Source organism: Lingula anatina, chromosome 6, assembly GCF_051362555.1.
Source record: "Lingula anatina isolate TDL-2025a chromosome 6, LinAna3.0, whole genome shotgun sequence".
In the NCBI taxonomy this organism is placed as follows: domain Eukaryota; kingdom Metazoa; phylum Brachiopoda; class Lingulata; order Lingulida; family Lingulidae; genus Lingula; species Lingula anatina.
The window spans coordinates 13408086-13426839 of NC_141772.1; the positions used below are offsets into that span (position 1 = coordinate 13408086).

An 18754-nucleotide genomic window follows, 5' to 3' on the forward strand; every position below is an offset into this window, starting at 1 on the left:
GAATATTGGAATATTGGAATTTAGAAACAGTGGTTGGCACATTCTGCAACAACACCATTGACGAGTCGCTGTGTGAGTCCGCAATCAATGGCAGCCAGTGTCTGGACGGTAGATGTCAGTGCAACTTAGGTTTCTACGGGAAAGAAGGAGGGAAAACCTGTACCAACAGTAAGTATATCTTGACAGCCATTAAATACGATATATTCTACATTTTGAGGCATTTATTTCAATGGTATTTTCACATTGTTTTAATTAATGCCATTGTTTCGTAAAGAGTTGTTGACATACAGTCCCTAAACAGACAAGTAAACGGAATAAGGATACTTTTTTCATACATTTCATCACCTACAATGGTCTACTTGCACAAACTTTTCAGTGATGATAATCATTTTCCTTAATTAAAGCTCAAGTCGTAGGTCTCGAGTGCCGAAATGATACCGACTGTAGCGGAGTGAACAACACCATTTGTGAGAACGACAAATGCTCTTGTCAACGTGGATACTATGCTAAAGAAGGGGACCCTGTATGCAAGAAGGGTATTTCATCTAACTAAAATATTTTAAATTTATCTCCATATCTGCCAATAAGCAGTGGACTTTAATTTGAATATACAGAGTTAAACCAGTAGGCTGGGAGCTGGACTCGGTGTATGTTATAAACTGGAGTGTTTTGTTGACTTACAAATCGTTGAGAATCAGGTGCGATAAATACCTGGATTCCATGTTAAAATTGTAAGTTATGGTCTGCAGTTTTATTGATTTTTTTCATTTATTGGACTTTGGTATGAAAGTGGTATTTTATTTCATTAACAGTGTTGCTTGGTTCCCACTGTGCGGTTGGCAATGCGGGCTTCTGTCCAACAGCTGTTAGTAATAGCCACTGTGATTTTGAAACAGACACGTGCGTCTGTGAAAAAGGTTATTTCAATGAGACGTTGTATGAATGTGTAAAAGGTAAACGACCTTTGTTAACTTTATTCAAGAAATTAAACTTTAATGAAGATGTCCTATGACCAGTAGCATCTAAATATTTTGGGTGTTGTTAAGATTTTTTAAATTTTATCTGGGGACATAGAAACGCAAGATAAATAATGGGAAGCAGATTTTAAAATATAGAGACAGTGTAATTGTGCATTATTTTATCTTTTGTTATCAATGCATACTTCTACATGTAAGTTTCACAACACTTTATTTCCTGATATCCATTTCTGTTATAGTGACCTTAGGAACACACTGCAATGACAGTGCCAAGTGCAGTAATACTATCATGAATAGCACGTGTGATGCCAATATTTGCCAGTGTCAGTCAGGATTCTACAACAGGAGCTTGGAGATGTGTGAGAAAGGTAAGCGTGATGAAGATATACAAAGCTGTACAGTGTCTTTATATTCGCCTGTAAATATAGAGACTATTTTCTACTTGTGACGACACACTATTTGAAATTAAATGATTTGGGTTTCTAATCTGAGGAATGTTCCCCAGGTAGTTCAGGAATAAAGTAGGGTTTTTCAAGGGATGTGTTTTTAAAAGGTGTTAAAAGGTCTACATTCTTTGATGGAAATTAATGTGTTAACGCATTTAAGAAACTTTTAGTGCAGTTTTAAGTTTCTTTATTTCAGTCGTGTTAGGGTCACCTTGCTCCGCTGACGGTACATGTGCTGGTGTACCAAATTCTGAGTGTTTGAGAGGAAGATGCGAATGTGATACGACAGCTTACCGCCACGATGAAACAGACACTTGTAGTGAGTAATTTGCCTTTTACTCTCTGGCATAATAAAGCACTCTAGGTTGCAAGAACGAGAAATACAATATTGAATGATATATATATATATATATATATATATATATATATATATATATATATATATTGTATCGTTTAACAAAATGTATGGTTTTGTTTTATTTAGAGCCCAAGAAGGACCTGGGAGAACATTGCGATGGAGACGGAGAACAAGAATGTAGAACGCCGAACGCATCCTGCATTGCGGGCAGCTGTAGTTGTCTGCTTGGCTTCTATAAACACAAACCAAATGCAACGTCACCGTGGACTTGTTGTAAGATGAAATGCTATCCGCTTTCTTCACGAATATTCATGTATCAACAATTTGGTCAAATCAATGTATCTTTAGTCAGCATACATCTTTAAGATGCTTTTCTTTTCTGGTAGATGACAGTTAAAGAAATAACCTTTTTTTTTTCATTGATGCCATGATGTTATTTTCAATTCAGTGCCCAAATCCCTTGTCGGACAGAACTGCACTTCTGAACACGGCTATGACGTATGCAACGACACCAATGCTGCCTGTAACGGCGGTGTATGTACTTGTAACACAGGGTTTGCAAGGAGGGAGGATATTTGCGGTGAGAAAAAGTCATTCAATAAGTCAGCGTGTATGTCTTAGTAATTTACGAGGTACATTTGTGACTTGTTTTCGTCCTTCTCGTTGTTAAATTGTGTAAAATTTCTAATGATTGATTTTGCAGTTTCTAAGGTTGACTTCAACCAGTCTTGTGAAACGACAGAAGAGTGTTTAGATATAGACGCTGTATGCATTAACAGCACGTGCGATTGCAAGAACGGCACGTACTTGGTCAGCGGTCTACATTTGTACTGCAGTAAGTTTATGTATAAAGTCCTTTTTGTTAACTAAGTAACTTTTTAATGATATGTGCATTAGTGTATGTTTTAAATTAGACATTTAAATTATAAATGTAGTTGTTATAATCAGGCTAAAACATCCCCATGCCATCTGCATACAGACATTCCCCCTTCAGAATGTGGTCAAAAGCGTCTTTAACCCAGCAATGAGTGTTGAAGCTACACGATCTGATGAGCTTTCCTGGAAATGAAAAGAGTATTCCTATTCCAAGAACATTTAGAAAGTAATTATCTGCATATTTGTTTTACAGTTCTGATTTTTATCCACTCCAGTAATAATGGAGATGGAAACTGGATTTTTTTGCGTGATGCTAAAGGCAGAAATTCAAAACCCCAGAAACGGGTTATAAATCTTAATTTTCTCAGCGTTTTTTTATAGAATATACGCTAGGGATTCGAGTTGGACGCCTTTTAATATATAACAGTATAACTTATAGTGATACTGCTTTAATTGATATGATTATTGATGTTTTATTATCTCTTGAAGGGCCGCTTGTGAATCTCAACAAACCGTGCCCATCAAACAGACTTGGTGTGTGCAAAGACACAAATGCGGTGTGTATCGATGGGCGATGCAAATGCCAACTTTCTTTTTACGCAAAAGATGGTAACATATGTGGTAAGTTGCAAATGGTGGCAATATTTGTTTTCTCTGATTATATTTTTCTTTATTACATCTAAAGGGACAAAAGGTGTGTGAAATATTGTATGCATGATGTTATGCGATAATCTGAATGCCCTATGATGTTTTTGGATATATTTTGATAACACAAAGTGAAGTGCTGTGGCAATGCATAGTGCAATGCATTGTACGAATGTAAGTTTGGTTTTATATCACCTTTTTATATAGAGCATATGTCAGATTCTTGGAAACTTATCACATCAAAAATGAGGCCATTATATATTTACTGCAGATGGATTGGTAAGTACTATTGCAATATTGTGAATTTTTGAGGAAAATATGTAAAACATAAAACAAACAAAATAAATAAAATATATAAAAACAGAAAAAAATAAGTAGTTCTACTACTACGAACATTTTTTCAGTATCTAAGAAGCCCTTGGGTGCCACCTGTAAGAACACATTGGAATGTAAAATACAACACAGCGTATGTAATACGTCTAACATATGTGCGTGTGACCGTTCTTTCGTCGAAGACGAGGGCATCTGTGGTAAGAAAAAAAAACGTCTACTATAGTTACACGTCTATTATCAAAATCATTGGCTCAATTGTAGTAGCTGTGACACAAAGAGATAATCGAGTTTAAGAAATCATAAGGAAAAGCTGTTCCATCTCAATATCTGTTTTAATAAAAGCAAACATTTTATATCTATAAAAGCTTGTATTTCATAATAATTCATATGAGTTTAATTTGCCATCAGTGTCGTCTGGAAAGCAAGCAGCACTGGGCGAGGCCTGTACAAGGATAGTTACATGTAACACGACTAATGCGACGTGTAACAACGATACCAAACGGTGCGAATGCGTGAACGGATATTTCCAGCAACAAAATAAATGCGGTAAGCATGCATTTTTTTCACACTAAGTGTATGCATTTACTAAGTAAATGCTTTTTTCATTCATACAAAAGACTATAACTTTATGCAGTGTTTTCCCACGTACCACAAAGTGTAATTCACAAAAGAAAGGGCGATGAATGATATAATACGTTCGAACATGCGTTACAGTCAAAGCATTTTTGACCATTTTAAGTGGCAGTGAATAAGAGTCTGCAGTTCCTACAATGCAGTTTAACAGCGTTGAAATATCTGAATAATACATTTGCTCGTTCGGTAAGGTACTTATATAAATTATATTTCAGTTGAGAAGAAACAGATTCGGGAAAACTGTACCGATGATAACCAATGTAAAGACCAGAATTCTTCCTGCCTTGGCACTTGTCGATGTAATGAATATTATTTTTTCAACATCAGTAGCAGGCATTGTGGTAAGTCGTTTCTGCGTTTATATTTTATGGTTGTATTTAATTAATACTTTAACATTTTCATTTTGCTAAATAATATTCTGGAGAATATTACAACAACCAGAAAATAAAGGGCAGGTTAATCTTTCGTTACATCTTTAGAACAGAAGAAAGGGTTGGAAATGTTTTGCAATGCTGAGCAGCAGTGTCGTCCAAATGGCTCGGTGTGCCATAACAATAAATGTCAATGTGATACAGAGAAATACTTTCCCGATGCCAGTGGATGTGGTGAGTAGAAATCTTATTCCATGCAGTGTTAAATGAGTCGTCAGTTTGGGGGGGGGGGGGGTGTAGGGGGAATATCTAGTACTGTAGATGATATATATATATATATATATATATATATATATATATATATATATATATATATATATATAATAGTGCATGTACTTGTATGTAATAAATGCAAAAACGTATACGGCATTCGTAAAAATATTATAAATGTGCCGGTATGTGTACCGATGATGAGATTTTTTTTATCTTATGATTTAGGACTTATTTATTCTCACTACTACAATGATTGAAAAGAGCATTTTGCATATGTATTATTACGGATCCACCCAAAAGGGCAACCTACAGTAATCGTTACCGTTTACCTCTGAATTAATAGACTGTAATAATTTAACCTTTGAGGGGATATTCTTTACATTGTTCCACAGAGGCAAAGATAGAACTTGGGAAAACATGCGACTTTACAAAAGGAAGTAATCGATGTAAACTCAACTCCACTGTGTGTGATGAAGAGACAGGGAAGTGCCAGTGTGACGGTGGTCATTACCAATATGGCACACACATGTGTGGTAAGAAACGACCTTAGATAAATTTAGATGAAACATTTAAAAAACTTGTATATTTTATATTGCGTTGAATGTGCTTACAGATGGAAAAATCTATAAACCTATTACATTTAAACCGTGCAGTAAAAGTATTACTCATTATAACTTTTACCATTATACATTTTTATTAAGTTGAGTGAAAATGCTTTGATGTGAAAACGGCTATGAGCTGCAGTATAATTACAGAACCGAAACAACAAATCAACGGTACCTGTCGGGACGCGAGCCACTGTATTGATCCGAATGCAATCTGTGTACACTCGCGATGCGCTTGTGAGGAACAATATTTTTATGACGAAACTACAGGAAAGTGCGGTACGTAAGCGCTGTTCTTAGCCTATTCCTCACTAGCCCAATCTCTCTCTTTCTGGGTGGGATATTTTATATTCGTGTGAGTGTGTGTGCGTGCGTGTGTGTGACTTTGAGTGATACAGCGTGTCTTTATCGTTATTTGCTTAAAAATATTGCTTCATAAAAAATGATAGTAATAATAATTATCATTTTTAGACTTAAAGAAACTTCTTGGCTCATCCTGCACCAAGGACATTGCGTGTAAGACTCCCAATGCGACATGTAAAAATGGGAAATGCACCTGCAAAGCAGGCTTGATGCCTATAGTATCTGGAGTTTGTGGTAAGCCTTTTACTTGGATTTTGAATTAAGTAGACGTATCTTTTTTTTGTATAAAATGTTATAGCTATCAGTTTCCATTTCCGTATATTTATTTACAATATTTGAATTTATGAATCAAATCTTGTAATTTTTTTCAAATGGATTGGCTTGTATTGTCGTAGTGATTAACGATTTACAGAAATCCAGTTTTACACAAATGTCATCATAATCACCAAATTGCATTTGACAGACTTTTTGCCAAAATTATTTTCGAAAGAAAACTATGGCCCATGTTCCTGACTTCGATTTCTGCTGCTGGCAGTGTTTCTACATCTGTTTTGTAGTGAATGAAGACCCGTGTGAGGTACCACCCACGTGCGCTAATGGAGCCACTTGCGTGGCGATGGGCGAGCGAGATCGCCGTTGTCAATGTAAACTAGGATTTAAGGGAGAAACATGTGACATAGGTGGATCATTTTCTCACTCTTTCTCAAGTCAATTAAGGAAAAATGAAATCCAGATTATCTTTTAAGTTCTTTTCAGTTTAAAAAATCTGCAAATACATTTTGGCTCAAATGAATTTTGATTTAAAGTTTCTTGGAAGATTGCACGTTTATTTATTCTAGTAATGGCTTACTGAGAGAACATGAAGTTGTCAGTGTTAAGTTAACCCCACGTTCAGTATCAATGACCTTTTTTAATCCAGAGGTACCAGATCCATGTATACGTCAGCCATGTAAAAACGCTGGAACATGTGTGAGGACCTCTAACTATAACTACACGTGCTCGTGTACGGAAGACTTCGCTGGGAGACACTGCGAAGATGGTAGCTGTATTTGGGGTTTTATATGCTTTCTTCCTTTTTATATAGAGAGATGATATAAGCATACATTTGGAATTGGAAATTTACTCAAATTTGGGCAATTTTCTCTTGTTTATATTAAAGATGAAAGAAAAAATGGCTCATTATGGAAAAAAATATGCAACGGTATTGTGCTGTATTTTTGCCTTAGGGGCATAAAGGGGTAAGCATTAAATAGTGTATCTGCAAATGCATGTATGTTGTAAAAAGAGAAGAAGTACAAAATACACCTGTTGCATTTCTCTGCAGAGATGTACTACGTTGAGATAAATGCAATTGCTTGATGATTTTCCACTAAATAATTTTCAGGGGTAAGTATATTTCAAAACTCACTCAGCATCGACACAACAGCAATGAAATGGAAGGCCGAATATGAAAACACGTCTTCCCAGGCCTTCAAAGATGTGGCTGATACTATATGCGGCGCAGTAAGTACAATTTAGAGGTTCCAGATCAAAATGGGAATCTAAAGCTCTATGTATGTTTTCTTTATTAGTGAGCATAAATGATTCTGTGATACTGCTGGCCGCTTGTGCATTTTTAACTAAATAAACCAAAGAAACTGCATCAATTCGAGTATTGGATCGTACTTAAAGTTTCAGTACATCCGAATGACTGTTATCATGTACGTAAAAAGTAGGACTGTTTCTGTCACTCTATAAGTAATATATTATTATATATATTATTATATATATAATATATATATATATATATATATATATATATATATTTTTTTTTTAATCGAAAACCGTAAGTTGTTCAGTAGGCTTTACGACAACTTGAATGAAAAATAAAAAAGGCTAGTAAAAGAAAAAAAATATAAAAAAAACAGATGTAGAAATTTAAAATGGAACTTCATCACTAGGTGGGCAAGGTGTACAAGAAAGGCGATCTACGAGATACCTATGACAGATGTGAAGTTATCAAATTGTCCAAGGGCAGCATAAAGGGCGACTATAAAGTATACTTCAAAACAAACGCGGGTGCTATTGTAACGGAAAATGCAGTGACAACAGCCTTCAACCAAACGATTGTGAAAGAATCTCTAAGTGAATCTTTGCACGTTCATGCGTCTGACTTGGTTTTAGTAGAGGGTGATTTTAAAGGTAGTTTTAAAAATAAAGTTACCGATTTTACTATCCATAAATGCACACAAACGCAAACGTATAGAAACATGAACTTAAGTATTGTATATCGCACAATTGAGCGTTCTCTGCATTTTATTCCTGAAATATATTAAGACAATTAAATTTTTTGTTTCGTTATATAATTTATTAGATATTATATACACGAATTTTCATGTGCATGTATACCTGGCATAAGGATCAATACATTCGCGCATTCAATTCAGCGTTCGACGTCTGTGCTAATGGTAAACACAGTTGCTCTCCATATGCTGACTGCAAGCATCAAGCGACTTATGGAACGTACACCTGTCACTGCAGAGAGGGGTTTGAAGATGACAGTGTTGAACAAAAGGGACGTATTTGTACAGGTATGTGGTCATTTTCTTTGATATATCTCATTATTGTATCGTATTATTTTACCCCAGATGGTATTCATCTGCACGTTTGTATTGCTTTATGTTTCAAGTATTTTCACTAAAATGCTTAAGTTTCCTGAAGCACGGTGGCGCACTGACTCACGGAAATGAGCTTTTTTACGTAAAGTGTAACTAAAACGTTGAGATTTATACATGACTCTGGTCAATATAGAAGCTTATGTTTTATTCGTATTTCTGTTTAGGATTATGCCCAGTCTGTATGAACGGAGGAATTTGTCAGAGAGTCGTAGGGAACCTATCGTCTTGCAGGTGAGACACAAAACGACACGTACGTCAATGAATAATTGGTATATCTGATACAAAAACAAAGCACCGCTTTGTCTTTAGTTTTAATTTGGAGAAGGGGAATATTACTGTTCCATAATGCGCACGCCCTGTTTAGTTGCATGGCAGATCTAGGACTATTTTAATGCAAAGCCCCCCCCCCCCCCCCCGTTCTATAGTTAGAAAAGAAACAGAATATTTTCTAATCTGATTTATTTGGATTTCTCCCACAGGTGCATAGATGATTTCACAGGCCCAAACTGCAATGGACCACAAGGTAAGGACGTGGGTGATATCACTTCTTCTTGCGATTTTAAAAAGAATTACACAAATGGTGGATTATGGGTTGATTGACAGTATTTCAAACTTACTCAATATCACAGCTATTCAAAAACCACCCTCGGGATATATATATATATATATATATATATATATATATATATATATATATATATATAATCCTTGTACTCTCTATATAAATTATCGTTCAGGCACTCAATGAGCAGATGTTTTACCTTACCTTTATTTTGAAGATGTTTGTTTCAGGCTTATTTGTATTATGTCTCTGATTTTCAAGCTCTGAAAGGATGGCGTCTTGCTTCAATTTCGGTCGGCGGTTCGGTGGGGGCTGTTCTTGTTGTAATCGTTGCGGTATTCGCCGGTCTCACTTACAAAACTAGACGTAGTCTTCACAAGTATAAGGAGACCCTGCTTCACTCTAAGTCAGAGACAAACCTAGAGACCCCCGACGAGTCCCCGTCCAGTAGCCATGGGATGGTGAGGGAAACGCTTCCTAGCACACACGGAGAACAAATCTATCATGGTAGAGCAGGCGAACATGAAGACCCGGAGGTACGGATGGCGGTGATACAGAGAGCCGTTGATGCAGCACCAGATATCGTAAGCGAGAGAAGAAAGAATGGCTGTTTCCCTTTTATTTTTATAACCAAGAAACATTTATTTTAAATTAATGAACATGTGCTATCTTTCAGCTATAATGTACGTGTTTTATTCTTATTATCGGAAGTGTTAATGTGGGGAAGTAATCCATGTCCCCTATAAAAAGCACACTCCATGCACATAGAATACCCTTAAAATGTTACATATATCTAAATGAAGCTGATATACGAAAGTCTAATTTATAGAACTGGGCCTTGGCCAAAAGGATCAAGCGAACATCAAAGCGCGATGCTGGGGAGGAACAGTACGAAAGGCTACAATCCCAGCGCACAAGTCATTATTACGAGGTGCATACAATTTACCTTCATTGTTTTATTCATTTTATATATCTTATTTATGTTTTATTTATTCAGTGAGTGATATAATTTTTGATAAAGACAATAGAGAACCGTTAAAACGAATATTTCCTTTCAAAATGTCAATATTCTAGGGGAGCATATAAAATTCTCTTGGTATTGAATTTTTTTCTTAGCAGCGCAACAAAGCCGTTTGTTTAAAAAAAAAAATATAACCGACGCGTTAAATGTTTTCAGATGGGTGAAAAACGCCAAGACACCAGATTCCATAATAGAGGCAGGGCTCCCCAAAATGTGTTTTTCCACACTGAAAACCCTGTATACTCCAGTTATAGAGGAGATGGGCAATAATGAGAAAGAATGAGGATATGGAATATAGTTGATGATATGATTGGATAATATAATATATGTATCTTCTTCATCACAAGTGGGATGACATCCAATATTTGAGATCCAATTGACAAACACACGATGCAGATTGACTGACAGTTGGCAGGTTAAGGCTTTTATTTATGTCCAAATCAAATGATACTGTAACGATTTTATTTTAAGTAATTGGCAATGTTTAAACGGTTATTCGAAATGATTTACAAAATTACAAACTATGGCACGACCAAAATAGTACAGTAATCACTTCAATCAATGACTTTCGTACGACTTTGAAAAAGGTCTTTACATGATACCAAAAAGTTGTTATTATAGCCAAACATTGAAGAAGATATCATTAGTGCTGGATATATATTTATATATACAAAACATAAATGCGGAGAGTCTATCAAGTAACGCTGAAAAACAGAGTAATGATATGAGATTTTGGGATGCAATTATAACTTTAGGGTGCTATGGTTTTAAGTTTTCTAGTTTTTATCTCTCTCTTTCACACATGCACCACTAAAATATTTGATTTTTCTTCTCCTTAAAGCTAATCACAATCTGTGTACATGTAGCACGGAATTCTAAAAAATTCTAAAAAAAGATAAAACACAACTAGGACCACTTCATAACAGCCTCAATCCATGTTATATCAACTGCAGCATCTTGTAGACTAGTTTTGGATTTTAAATTTGGAATTATTGTTTCTGTATTTCGGTGCCAACGAACAACACATCGCAGCTGGACTGCAGATGAAAGTGAATATTGTGCTATAGTTTTATACCGGTGGGCGAAAAGGAATCACGATTAACGTCTACAGTTGGATTGAGATTGTGCTATTCATTTTGTTGATGTGATACTGTATGTTAAGTAAGTTTTAGGTCTTTTCATTTTAATAAAATAAATGAAATGTAAATGCACCAAGTGTTGTTTGAACAAAAATTCATTAAAAACATGTTCTTTTAAAAGGATGTAGCTGTGAATACATGACGGTGATCTCACAATGCAAAAATTTGACGGTTTCAAGGAAATAAAGAGAATGATTTTAGAGTGAAAATAAGCAAGTCCTTACCTCATTCCAGCTACTGTTCCCCAGTAATAAGGGTGCTTTCCCAGAGATTTAGATCGATCTAAAGATTAAGACTTAGATCGACCTAACTCCCTGGGGGTTCACACTAAATTGCAGTCAGCCGAGCGGGCACCATAGTTAATTACCCCCTTACAGCTTTTAGTAGGCGGGACAGACGCTTAAGCCGGCCAAGCTGACAGTAATCTAGGGAGACTCCCCACAGGGATAGATCGATCTAAAAATCTATGGAAATGGGGTGTAAGACAAGGCGATAATTCATATCTAACATGACCTGCGTGACAATTTAAACTGACCAAGTATTCGGCTGTAGATAAATACATGTTGCTTAGATCAGAAGCCCCAAGTGTGACTGGGGGGGGGGGGATATAACATCAGGAGTCTGAATTTTCCTAGACCTTTATTTCTCTCTTATGGTTGCATGCAGAACAGATGTTCCTCGATCTACTGGTCCGCGAATCAAGTATAGTCGATCCAACATGAAAGTAAGATCGCCTAATCCTTTAATGGTCTCTCCGCCTCTCGTACGTCTCCCACGCGTCGTCCCTCGACCGGTCGAATTGAGCCGCAATTTAATTACTGTGCTCTGCAGGGAAGACGCGTGGGGAGGCGTGTAAGAGCCGACACTCTTATAGTTGCGGGTCTCTTGGCTTAACCCATGGTTTGAGATACTGATTGTAAACTCTCCAAACTGAATGAAACATGTTACAGTATAGATTCAGCATGCGTTTGTGCTGCTTGAGACTGGGACTGAAGACATACCTGTATGTTTATATATGTCTGTGGAGACCCCCCCCCCCCGTCTCTCTCTCTCTCACACACACATAACTCGACTGTAATATTAAATTACGCATGGCAACACACATTAGTACACATTAGTATAGATGGACAGTTTTATCACACAGAGACATAAAAGGATGATTAACCCCAAAACGATGGTGTCTGTTGAAAGGATCGTAAATCATAATGGGAGATGTATCACTTTATGTAACGTGGAAATTATGTACTCCTGTTACACCCGTTTTTCTCCATTTTATTGTCATAGCAGACCGTTTAACACACCGTTGTGGCGTAACGAAAAGCCTACATCATATTATGTCATATCATAATACACGAATCGGCGAGACAGCAATGGCGAGAATGATTTTTTCTAAGCGTCTTTTTCAAGGCATGTTTTTTAGAAGTTTCACACATAAAGCGGTTTCTCTGAAAATGGTGAGTGCACATCTAATGATGAATGATACGCTTTTGAAAGAAAGGAGACAGTGAGAATTACTGAGTGCATGTTATTTCCGGAGAAATGATTAAGGTCAGGCCACTAGGGCCCATTCCCAATGAGACTATCATTCTATGTAGTTCGATCCATTTGCAAAAGGGACTCTCGCTAAATGCAATTATATTAACATATTAAAACGCCTCATTTTGTTTCCAACGCACTTGTACAAACACCAGCTCTTCAGTATTCTACTTACGCCAATCTGATTGTATTCAGCGAGACTCCCCGCGGAGGCAGATCGATCTACGTAGAACAATCTTTTCAATGGGAGTGAGCCCCTAGATGCATATCACATACGCAAAAGCAAGTCCCCGTTGTTCTGATATTATTTTCCATAAATCTGTCGCACAGAGTTACTCGGTACTGTAACTTATGTCTATAAGCATAATTTGTCGCCTTGTTCCGTACATACACTATTTTAATTTAAATAAAAAAATATTAAAGTATTAATGAATAAATTAAGAACATCACCACAATGTAGGACTCTTATTTCAGACTCCCCACGACTACCCACCTATAACAGGATCAGAGCATTGGAAAAGAAAACTCCGCACTTTATTCAGAGCTAGAGACGCGGACAAGGATGGGTTTCTCACGAAGAAGGATTTCGAGATGTGTGCACACCGGGTTTCTAGTTACATGGAGCTTAACGGTAAAAAAAAAAATCATCCAAAGATTACATTGTTTGTTAGCTGGTGAAAATATTTCCGATACACGAAGAAGTGATTGGCGTTTAATAGTGCATTGATTGCAAACATGACATGATCAATGTGTACGATATATACATATGAAAATATATCGAGTAGTAATGATCAAAGTTTACTAACCCATCCAAATATAGGAAACTGCACTAATACTGTATCCCGTGTGGTTATGGATTCAATTGTCTTTTCAGAAAGCATGGCAAGAGAGGTCTTGAAAAAGCGGCAATACACTTGGGAAGAACTGTCCCGTGGAGCTAGTGACCCTGACAACCTAGAACTTTCCGAAGACGAGTTTCTCCATCAGTTACACCGTGCAGTTAACGCGTCCCTCCGCGTCGCCGCTCTGGGTCTTGCGATTCCATTGACATCGACGGCGACGGTTTCATCTCCCCAAAGGAACACAAGGCGTTTTTCTATGGTAATGGGCTTTCAGCTGATAAGTCAGGAGATGTCTTCAAAGTGCTTGATACAGATGGCGATGGCATTATAAGCAGAGATGAGTTCGTGCAGGGCCATGTTGACTTCTTTTATAGCGAAGACGAAAACAGCCCCTATGTTTGTTTCATGGGCCCTCTTGTAGAGTAGTAACATTGACCATCAACTGGCCTTAGATGTTTCTGGAATCAATTTTCATGATCACTATTAGTGGTCTGCTTTACTGTATTGTGTTATACAGGCACGCCTATATATGATAAACATGTGGCTTGTTTGATGCAAAAGGGCCTTTTAACATAATCTGTGTAACTTTAAGTATAATGCACATATAACTACATGTTTTGTTAATCTGAATAGCACCAGGTATGATATTGCAACATTTCATTTAAGTCTTTACTGCAACAGAAAAGTAAGTTCGTGCTCAATGACCCTTGTTAGATATCTAAAATAAGCCATATATCTCAGTTTTTTTTACAATGACTTGCATTACAGAAGAAGGGCATAGAATTCTTATATTTTCTCTCATTGCTGTTATATATAACCGCTCTTCATCAATCGACGACCTCACGGTGAGGGGACACTATGTAATGTTTGGACCGTCTAGACCCTCAATTGATATGCTGTGACTGAGTGTGCTGTGAGAGTGCAGTAGCAGATTCTCTTTGTTTGAAAGACACCATCATCATATAAATAATATGATATCTGTCAAATTACTGGCATGAACTTGTTGTATTTCCATTATGGTTTTGGAGTAGAAGTGACAGAGAAAAGATGTTTCACTGTTTGGTTGATTATGTTCAAGCTCAAATGGTGTTTGTACCAAATGTTACTAAAATCCATGTCAACTCCGATCATACGTCGTAAATTAACCCGTCATCCTCTCACCAGAGATGAATAACGCAATAAACATACTGGTAAAATATTCAGCATTTTATTATTTCAAGGTTACTTGAATATGTATACTGAAGGGAGCCCTCTTGTTTGAGCCATTAGTCAACTTAAATGACATACACACACACACATACAGCCTCCGAAAGATGAACAAAGATCCCCGTGTAACGCATGGCCACGTTTTCCCCTGTTATCCCACAAAAACCCTATTAACCTGTTTCAAGTTACCTGAAGTTTCATCAAGTCTGGTATGCGACGTCACCAACACGAAACTCGACCCTGGACTAATGGCATCTAATTGTGTCTGGCAGCGAGGATATGACAAAGTGTCAATCAAGCGCTTTCATCGCAGGGAAGTAAGGTGGTAATTGGTTGCCTTTAGACCTGGAACAAGTTCGTTCTCACAGACAGGATTACATTATAATCCCGCACCTATAATATTTTCTATGTTGGCAGGATGGCGTGATGTCGAATAGTATTTGTAATGGTTCGTATGTTATATAGATACGAGAGCATCCAGGCTTTCATTGAATGTCACCACCAGATTATTTAACATTTTACGAAATCGGTCCTCGTACATGTAATGCTTAATGAGATGACTCACGGTGAGAAAACCCGTTATAAACTCAGTAAAATGAGTTTTAGTTTAAAGCTTACGTTCCAGTTGCAAAAATACCACGGTCGACAAGACACCTATGTCTGGAAAATATTTTACTCAACGTCTCCTGCAAGGCATGTTTTCTCGTGGTATTACACAGCAGGCTATTTCATTGAAAAGGGTAAGTACACACGCTTAAATCAATTCTCAGTAAATAGATTTTACACAATTTAGTATTTTTGTCGAGAAAGAAAAGTGAATGGAACAAAATGGCTCACTTTATTTAAAGTCCTTTTTGCATATCGTTTCTATATATCATCGTATACGCATTGCATTTCGTTGGAATTTTTCAAATGAAATGAGTACAAATGTAAATAAAATTTTATTTTGAAGGAAACTGGATTTACATCCCACCCAATATACATCGCAAATAAAATGTTTCTTTTTGTAAAAATAAACAGTTTATAAAAATGTAGGTTCGCGGTGATAGATTAAAAAAACCTGGTACCTTTAGTGGGTGATTTGAGAGAAAGTAGTCGTGTCTTTGGGAGTGTACGTTAGTATAATATTGAATGTATTATTGGGTGTATGAACATGGTCATTCGTTATGAAGTTTTTTTTCGAGCATTCGGCTCTCGTAGTCATAGATTGCAAAACTAAGCCCCTTATGCAACTTGGTGCTTTGCATCGCGATCAACTTATGTACAAGTCCCAAGATGAGATCGAAGTATCATTGTTTACACACGCACTTTTGGAAAAAATATTCCCATAAATATTGATAAACGCCAAATATAAAATTCAAGAAACTTTGACCATGTTTCAGACTCCTCAAGACTACCCACCTGTGACAGGGACGGAACACTGGAAGAGAAAAATCCGCACTTTATTCAGATCTCTCGATGTGAACGGCGACGGGTATATAACGAGGAAAGCGTATGAGATGAGTGCCCAGCGTGTCAGCAGTTACATGAACCTCGATGGTAATTAACTAAGAGTACATTCCCAGAGATTTAGATCGATCCAGAGATATAGACTTTAGATCGATCTATCCCTGTGGGGAGTCTCACTAGATTACTGTCAGCTTAGCCGGCTTAAGCGTCTGTCCCGCGTACTAAAAGCTGTAAGGGGGTAATTTACTACCGTGCGCGCTTGGCTGACATCAATTAAGCGTGAACCCCCAGGGAGTTAGGTAGATCTAGATGGGTCGATCAAAATCTATGGGAATGCACTCTTATATTTAGATTGACCTAACTCCCTGGGGTTTCACGGTAAATTGCAGTCAGCCGAGCGCGCACCATAGTGCGACCTGGATATTACCCCCTTACAGCTTTTAGCTTTGACAGACGCTTAAGCCGGCTAAGCTGACAGTAATCTAGTGAGATTCCCCACAGGGATAGATCGATCTAAAATCTATGGAAATGGGATCTTACATGTCATGATCCTGATATATTGTCAGTTATATCCTGTAGCCCCATTCAGAATGAGAAGATCCGAATGCTTACTGGTCCACGACTTACATATGTTGGACCTTCATGAAAGATAGATCGCTTAATCCTTGAAAGGTCTCTCCGTCTCTAACACGCCTCCCCACGCGTCCTCCCTGCAGGGGTACAGTAATTAAATTTCGTCTCTATTCGACCAGACGCGTGGGAATGCGTGTGAGAGGCAGAGAGACCATTACAGGATTAAGCGGTCTTCTTTTCATGTAGCATATAATCGGACCAGTTGATGCTCGGATCTTCCATTTTGAATGGCCACATATATATGGAGAACAAAGAGAGCATTCACATCGAGAAGAGCCGAGGTCTAGCAAGGCCGAGACCTAAATATGGAGGGCCTACATGAAAGGAAAACCGCTTAATCCTTTAATGGTCTCTCAATGACATGAAATGAAGGATTACGCGGTTTTCCTTTCATGTACGTCCGACGTATTTAGGTCTCAGCCTTGCTAGATCTCGGCTCTTCTCGATGTGAATGCTCTTGAAGTGTTATGTTGTTGCTTTGCCAAAACAACAAATTAGATTTGTCTAAGTATAATCAATTTGAAAAGTTTTATAGTTCAATTTAACTACAATGAAGGTTTTTTATACGTGTATGTGGCGACATTAATTTGCGTTTAGGACATCAAAACATTATTTGTTTAAATCGCACACTGACTATTATTCTGTACTTTGGGGATTTGTTGTTTCAGAAAACAAGGCAAAAGAGGTAATGGAACACCGTGTAAAAATCTGGGAGGCATATGACAGAGGAACGCATTCGGATGACCACCAGGTGTCCGAAGACGAGTATCTGTCCGAACTGCTGACTGTCATCAATACCACCTTCCGTGAGGCGTTCCTTGCTTTGGCCACTTATGAATTCGACGCTTATGATATGGACGGCGACGGGTTCATCTCCCCAAAGGAGCATGAAGTGTTTTTCTATAGTTGGGGAATTCCCACGGAGCACTCGGCAGGTGCATTTAAGGCAGTTGATATCAACGGCGATGGCTTGATAAGCAGAGAGGAGTTTATTCAAGCGGGGGTTGATTTTTTGTTTGGCGAAGATGAAAACAGCCCCTACAATATTTTCTTAGGGCCACTTGCAAACGTCCCTCTCCCTCAATAGTTACCTTATTTTTTTCATATTGGGAATGAGGGATTTGGTTCAGTAAACAGTTCTTAAACTTCTTTTAAAATAGACACCGAGTCATGTTTGAACCGATGGAGGTTGCATGCCGCCAGGCTTGAGAATGATATACCTTATCGCCATTTTTACTCAAATCTAATAATAATGAGCATTATTTCATAAAGTTGAAATAGCAGTGGCTATTGTTGCTACTACTACTATTCATGGACATGATAATTGTACTTATATATACACTGCCTATATTACATATACGTATTTGGTAATTAGGTAAAGATACACACATCTTACAAAAAGATACACACATCTTACAAAATTTTAATTACACTTGTTTTATATTTATTTCACATGTTTGATTAATGCCAAGCTCTCTCAAGGGGATATGTGGCCTTCTATTTTCATCTATTGTCATCTCTTTTCTCTTATATGGTGATTTTCATATTTTATTAAAATTTATCACATAATCACCACACAGGCATAACAGTGATCTTCGTTACTTTTATGAACAACCTTGTTAGCCTTGCGTTTGGTTTTATCTGTTTTAGCATCACATGGTTTCGGTGATTCTTTGAGCATGCTTTCTGGTATTTGTCTCTTATGTCCAATTGTTTGGTCATGCAACATACATTGTACATTTATTAACAATTTTATTTTAATAGAATCTGTTTTCAAAAGAACTTATATTGAAAAAACGACTTGTTTTTGTTTCATTTGCATGTCTTAT

General features: G+C 37.2%; 3 protein-coding genes across 3 annotated transcripts; all 3 read left to right on the top strand.

Annotated features, from left to right (window-relative positions):
* Nucleotides 1-13: 13 nt before the first annotated feature.
* Nucleotides 14-11366, top strand: LOC106156092 (uncharacterized). Its single transcript, XM_087016348.1, has 26 exons — nucleotides 14-168; nucleotides 405-536; nucleotides 813-953; nucleotides 1217-1345; nucleotides 1620-1742; nucleotides 1908-2054; nucleotides 2230-2361; nucleotides 2485-2616; nucleotides 3147-3278; nucleotides 3707-3832; nucleotides 4044-4181; nucleotides 4484-4609; nucleotides 4748-4873; nucleotides 5305-5445; nucleotides 5668-5796; nucleotides 5989-6114; nucleotides 6438-6560; nucleotides 6800-6919; nucleotides 7265-7383; nucleotides 7821-8061; nucleotides 8307-8450; nucleotides 8702-8768; nucleotides 9017-9060; nucleotides 9361-9683; nucleotides 9929-10030; nucleotides 10277-11366. The coding sequence occupies exons 4-26, from the start codon at nucleotides 1267-1269 to the stop codon at nucleotides 10388-10390; spliced, it is 3054 nt and encodes a 1017-aa protein (XP_086872474.1). The 5' UTR covers nucleotides 14-168; nucleotides 405-536; nucleotides 813-953; nucleotides 1217-1266; the 3' UTR covers nucleotides 10391-11366.
* Nucleotides 11367-12554: 1188 nt separating this feature from the next.
* Nucleotides 12555-14062, top strand: LOC106156081 (uncharacterized). Its single transcript, XM_013531199.2, has 3 exons — nucleotides 12555-12713; nucleotides 13270-13426; nucleotides 13670-14062. The coding sequence occupies exons 1-3, from the start codon at nucleotides 12594-12596 to the stop codon at nucleotides 13966-13968; spliced, it is 576 nt and encodes a 191-aa protein (XP_013386653.2). The 5' UTR covers nucleotides 12555-12593; the 3' UTR covers nucleotides 13969-14062.
* A 1043-nt stretch (nucleotides 14063-15105) lies between these two features.
* LOC106156086 (sarcoplasmic calcium-binding protein) lies at nucleotides 15106-18707 on the top strand. The gene is made up of 3 exons (XM_013531204.2): nucleotides 15106-15583; nucleotides 16226-16382; nucleotides 17594-18707. Exons 1-3 carry the CDS (start codon nucleotides 15500-15502, stop codon nucleotides 18010-18012), a joined length of 660 nt encoding a protein of 219 aa, XP_013386658.2. The 5' UTR covers nucleotides 15106-15499; the 3' UTR covers nucleotides 18013-18707.
* Nucleotides 18708-18754: the final 47 nt, after the last annotated feature.

What these genes read in the sequence shown, in the direction of transcription:
- LOC106156092 (XM_087016348.1), top strand. Translation starts at nt 1,267, where the DNA reads ATGAATAGCACGTGTGATGCCAATATTTGCCAGTGTCAGTCAGGATTC. An exon ending in ATATGGCACACACATGTGTG is followed by an intron (nt 5,446 to 5,667) that starts GTAAGAAACGAC and finishes GTATAATTACAG; the next exon opens with AACCGAAACAACAAATCAAC. An exon ending in GCACAAGTCATTATTACGAG is followed by an intron (nt 10,031 to 10,276) that starts GTGCATACAATT and finishes AAATGTTTTCAG; the next exon opens with ATGGGTGAAAAACGCCAAGA.
- LOC106156081 (XM_013531199.2), top strand. Translation starts at nt 12,594, where the DNA reads ATGTCATATCATAATACACGAATCGGCGAGACAGCAATGGCGAGAATG. An exon ending in AAGCGGTTTCTCTGAAAATG is followed by an intron (nt 12,714 to 13,269) that starts GTGAGTGCACAT and finishes CTCTTATTTCAG; the next exon opens with ACTCCCCACGACTACCCACC. An exon ending in TAGTTACATGGAGCTTAACG is followed by an intron (nt 13,427 to 13,669) that starts GTAAAAAAAAAA and finishes TTGTCTTTTCAG; the next exon opens with AAAGCATGGCAAGAGAGGTC.
- LOC106156086 (XM_013531204.2), top strand. Translation starts at nt 15,500, where the DNA reads ATGTCTGGAAAATATTTTACTCAACGTCTCCTGCAAGGCATGTTTTCT. An exon ending in AGGCTATTTCATTGAAAAGG is followed by an intron (nt 15,584 to 16,225) that starts GTAAGTACACAC and finishes ACCATGTTTCAG; the next exon opens with ACTCCTCAAGACTACCCACC. An exon ending in CAGTTACATGAACCTCGATG is followed by an intron (nt 16,383 to 17,593) that starts GTAATTAACTAA and finishes TTGTTGTTTCAG; the next exon opens with AAAACAAGGCAAAAGAGGTA.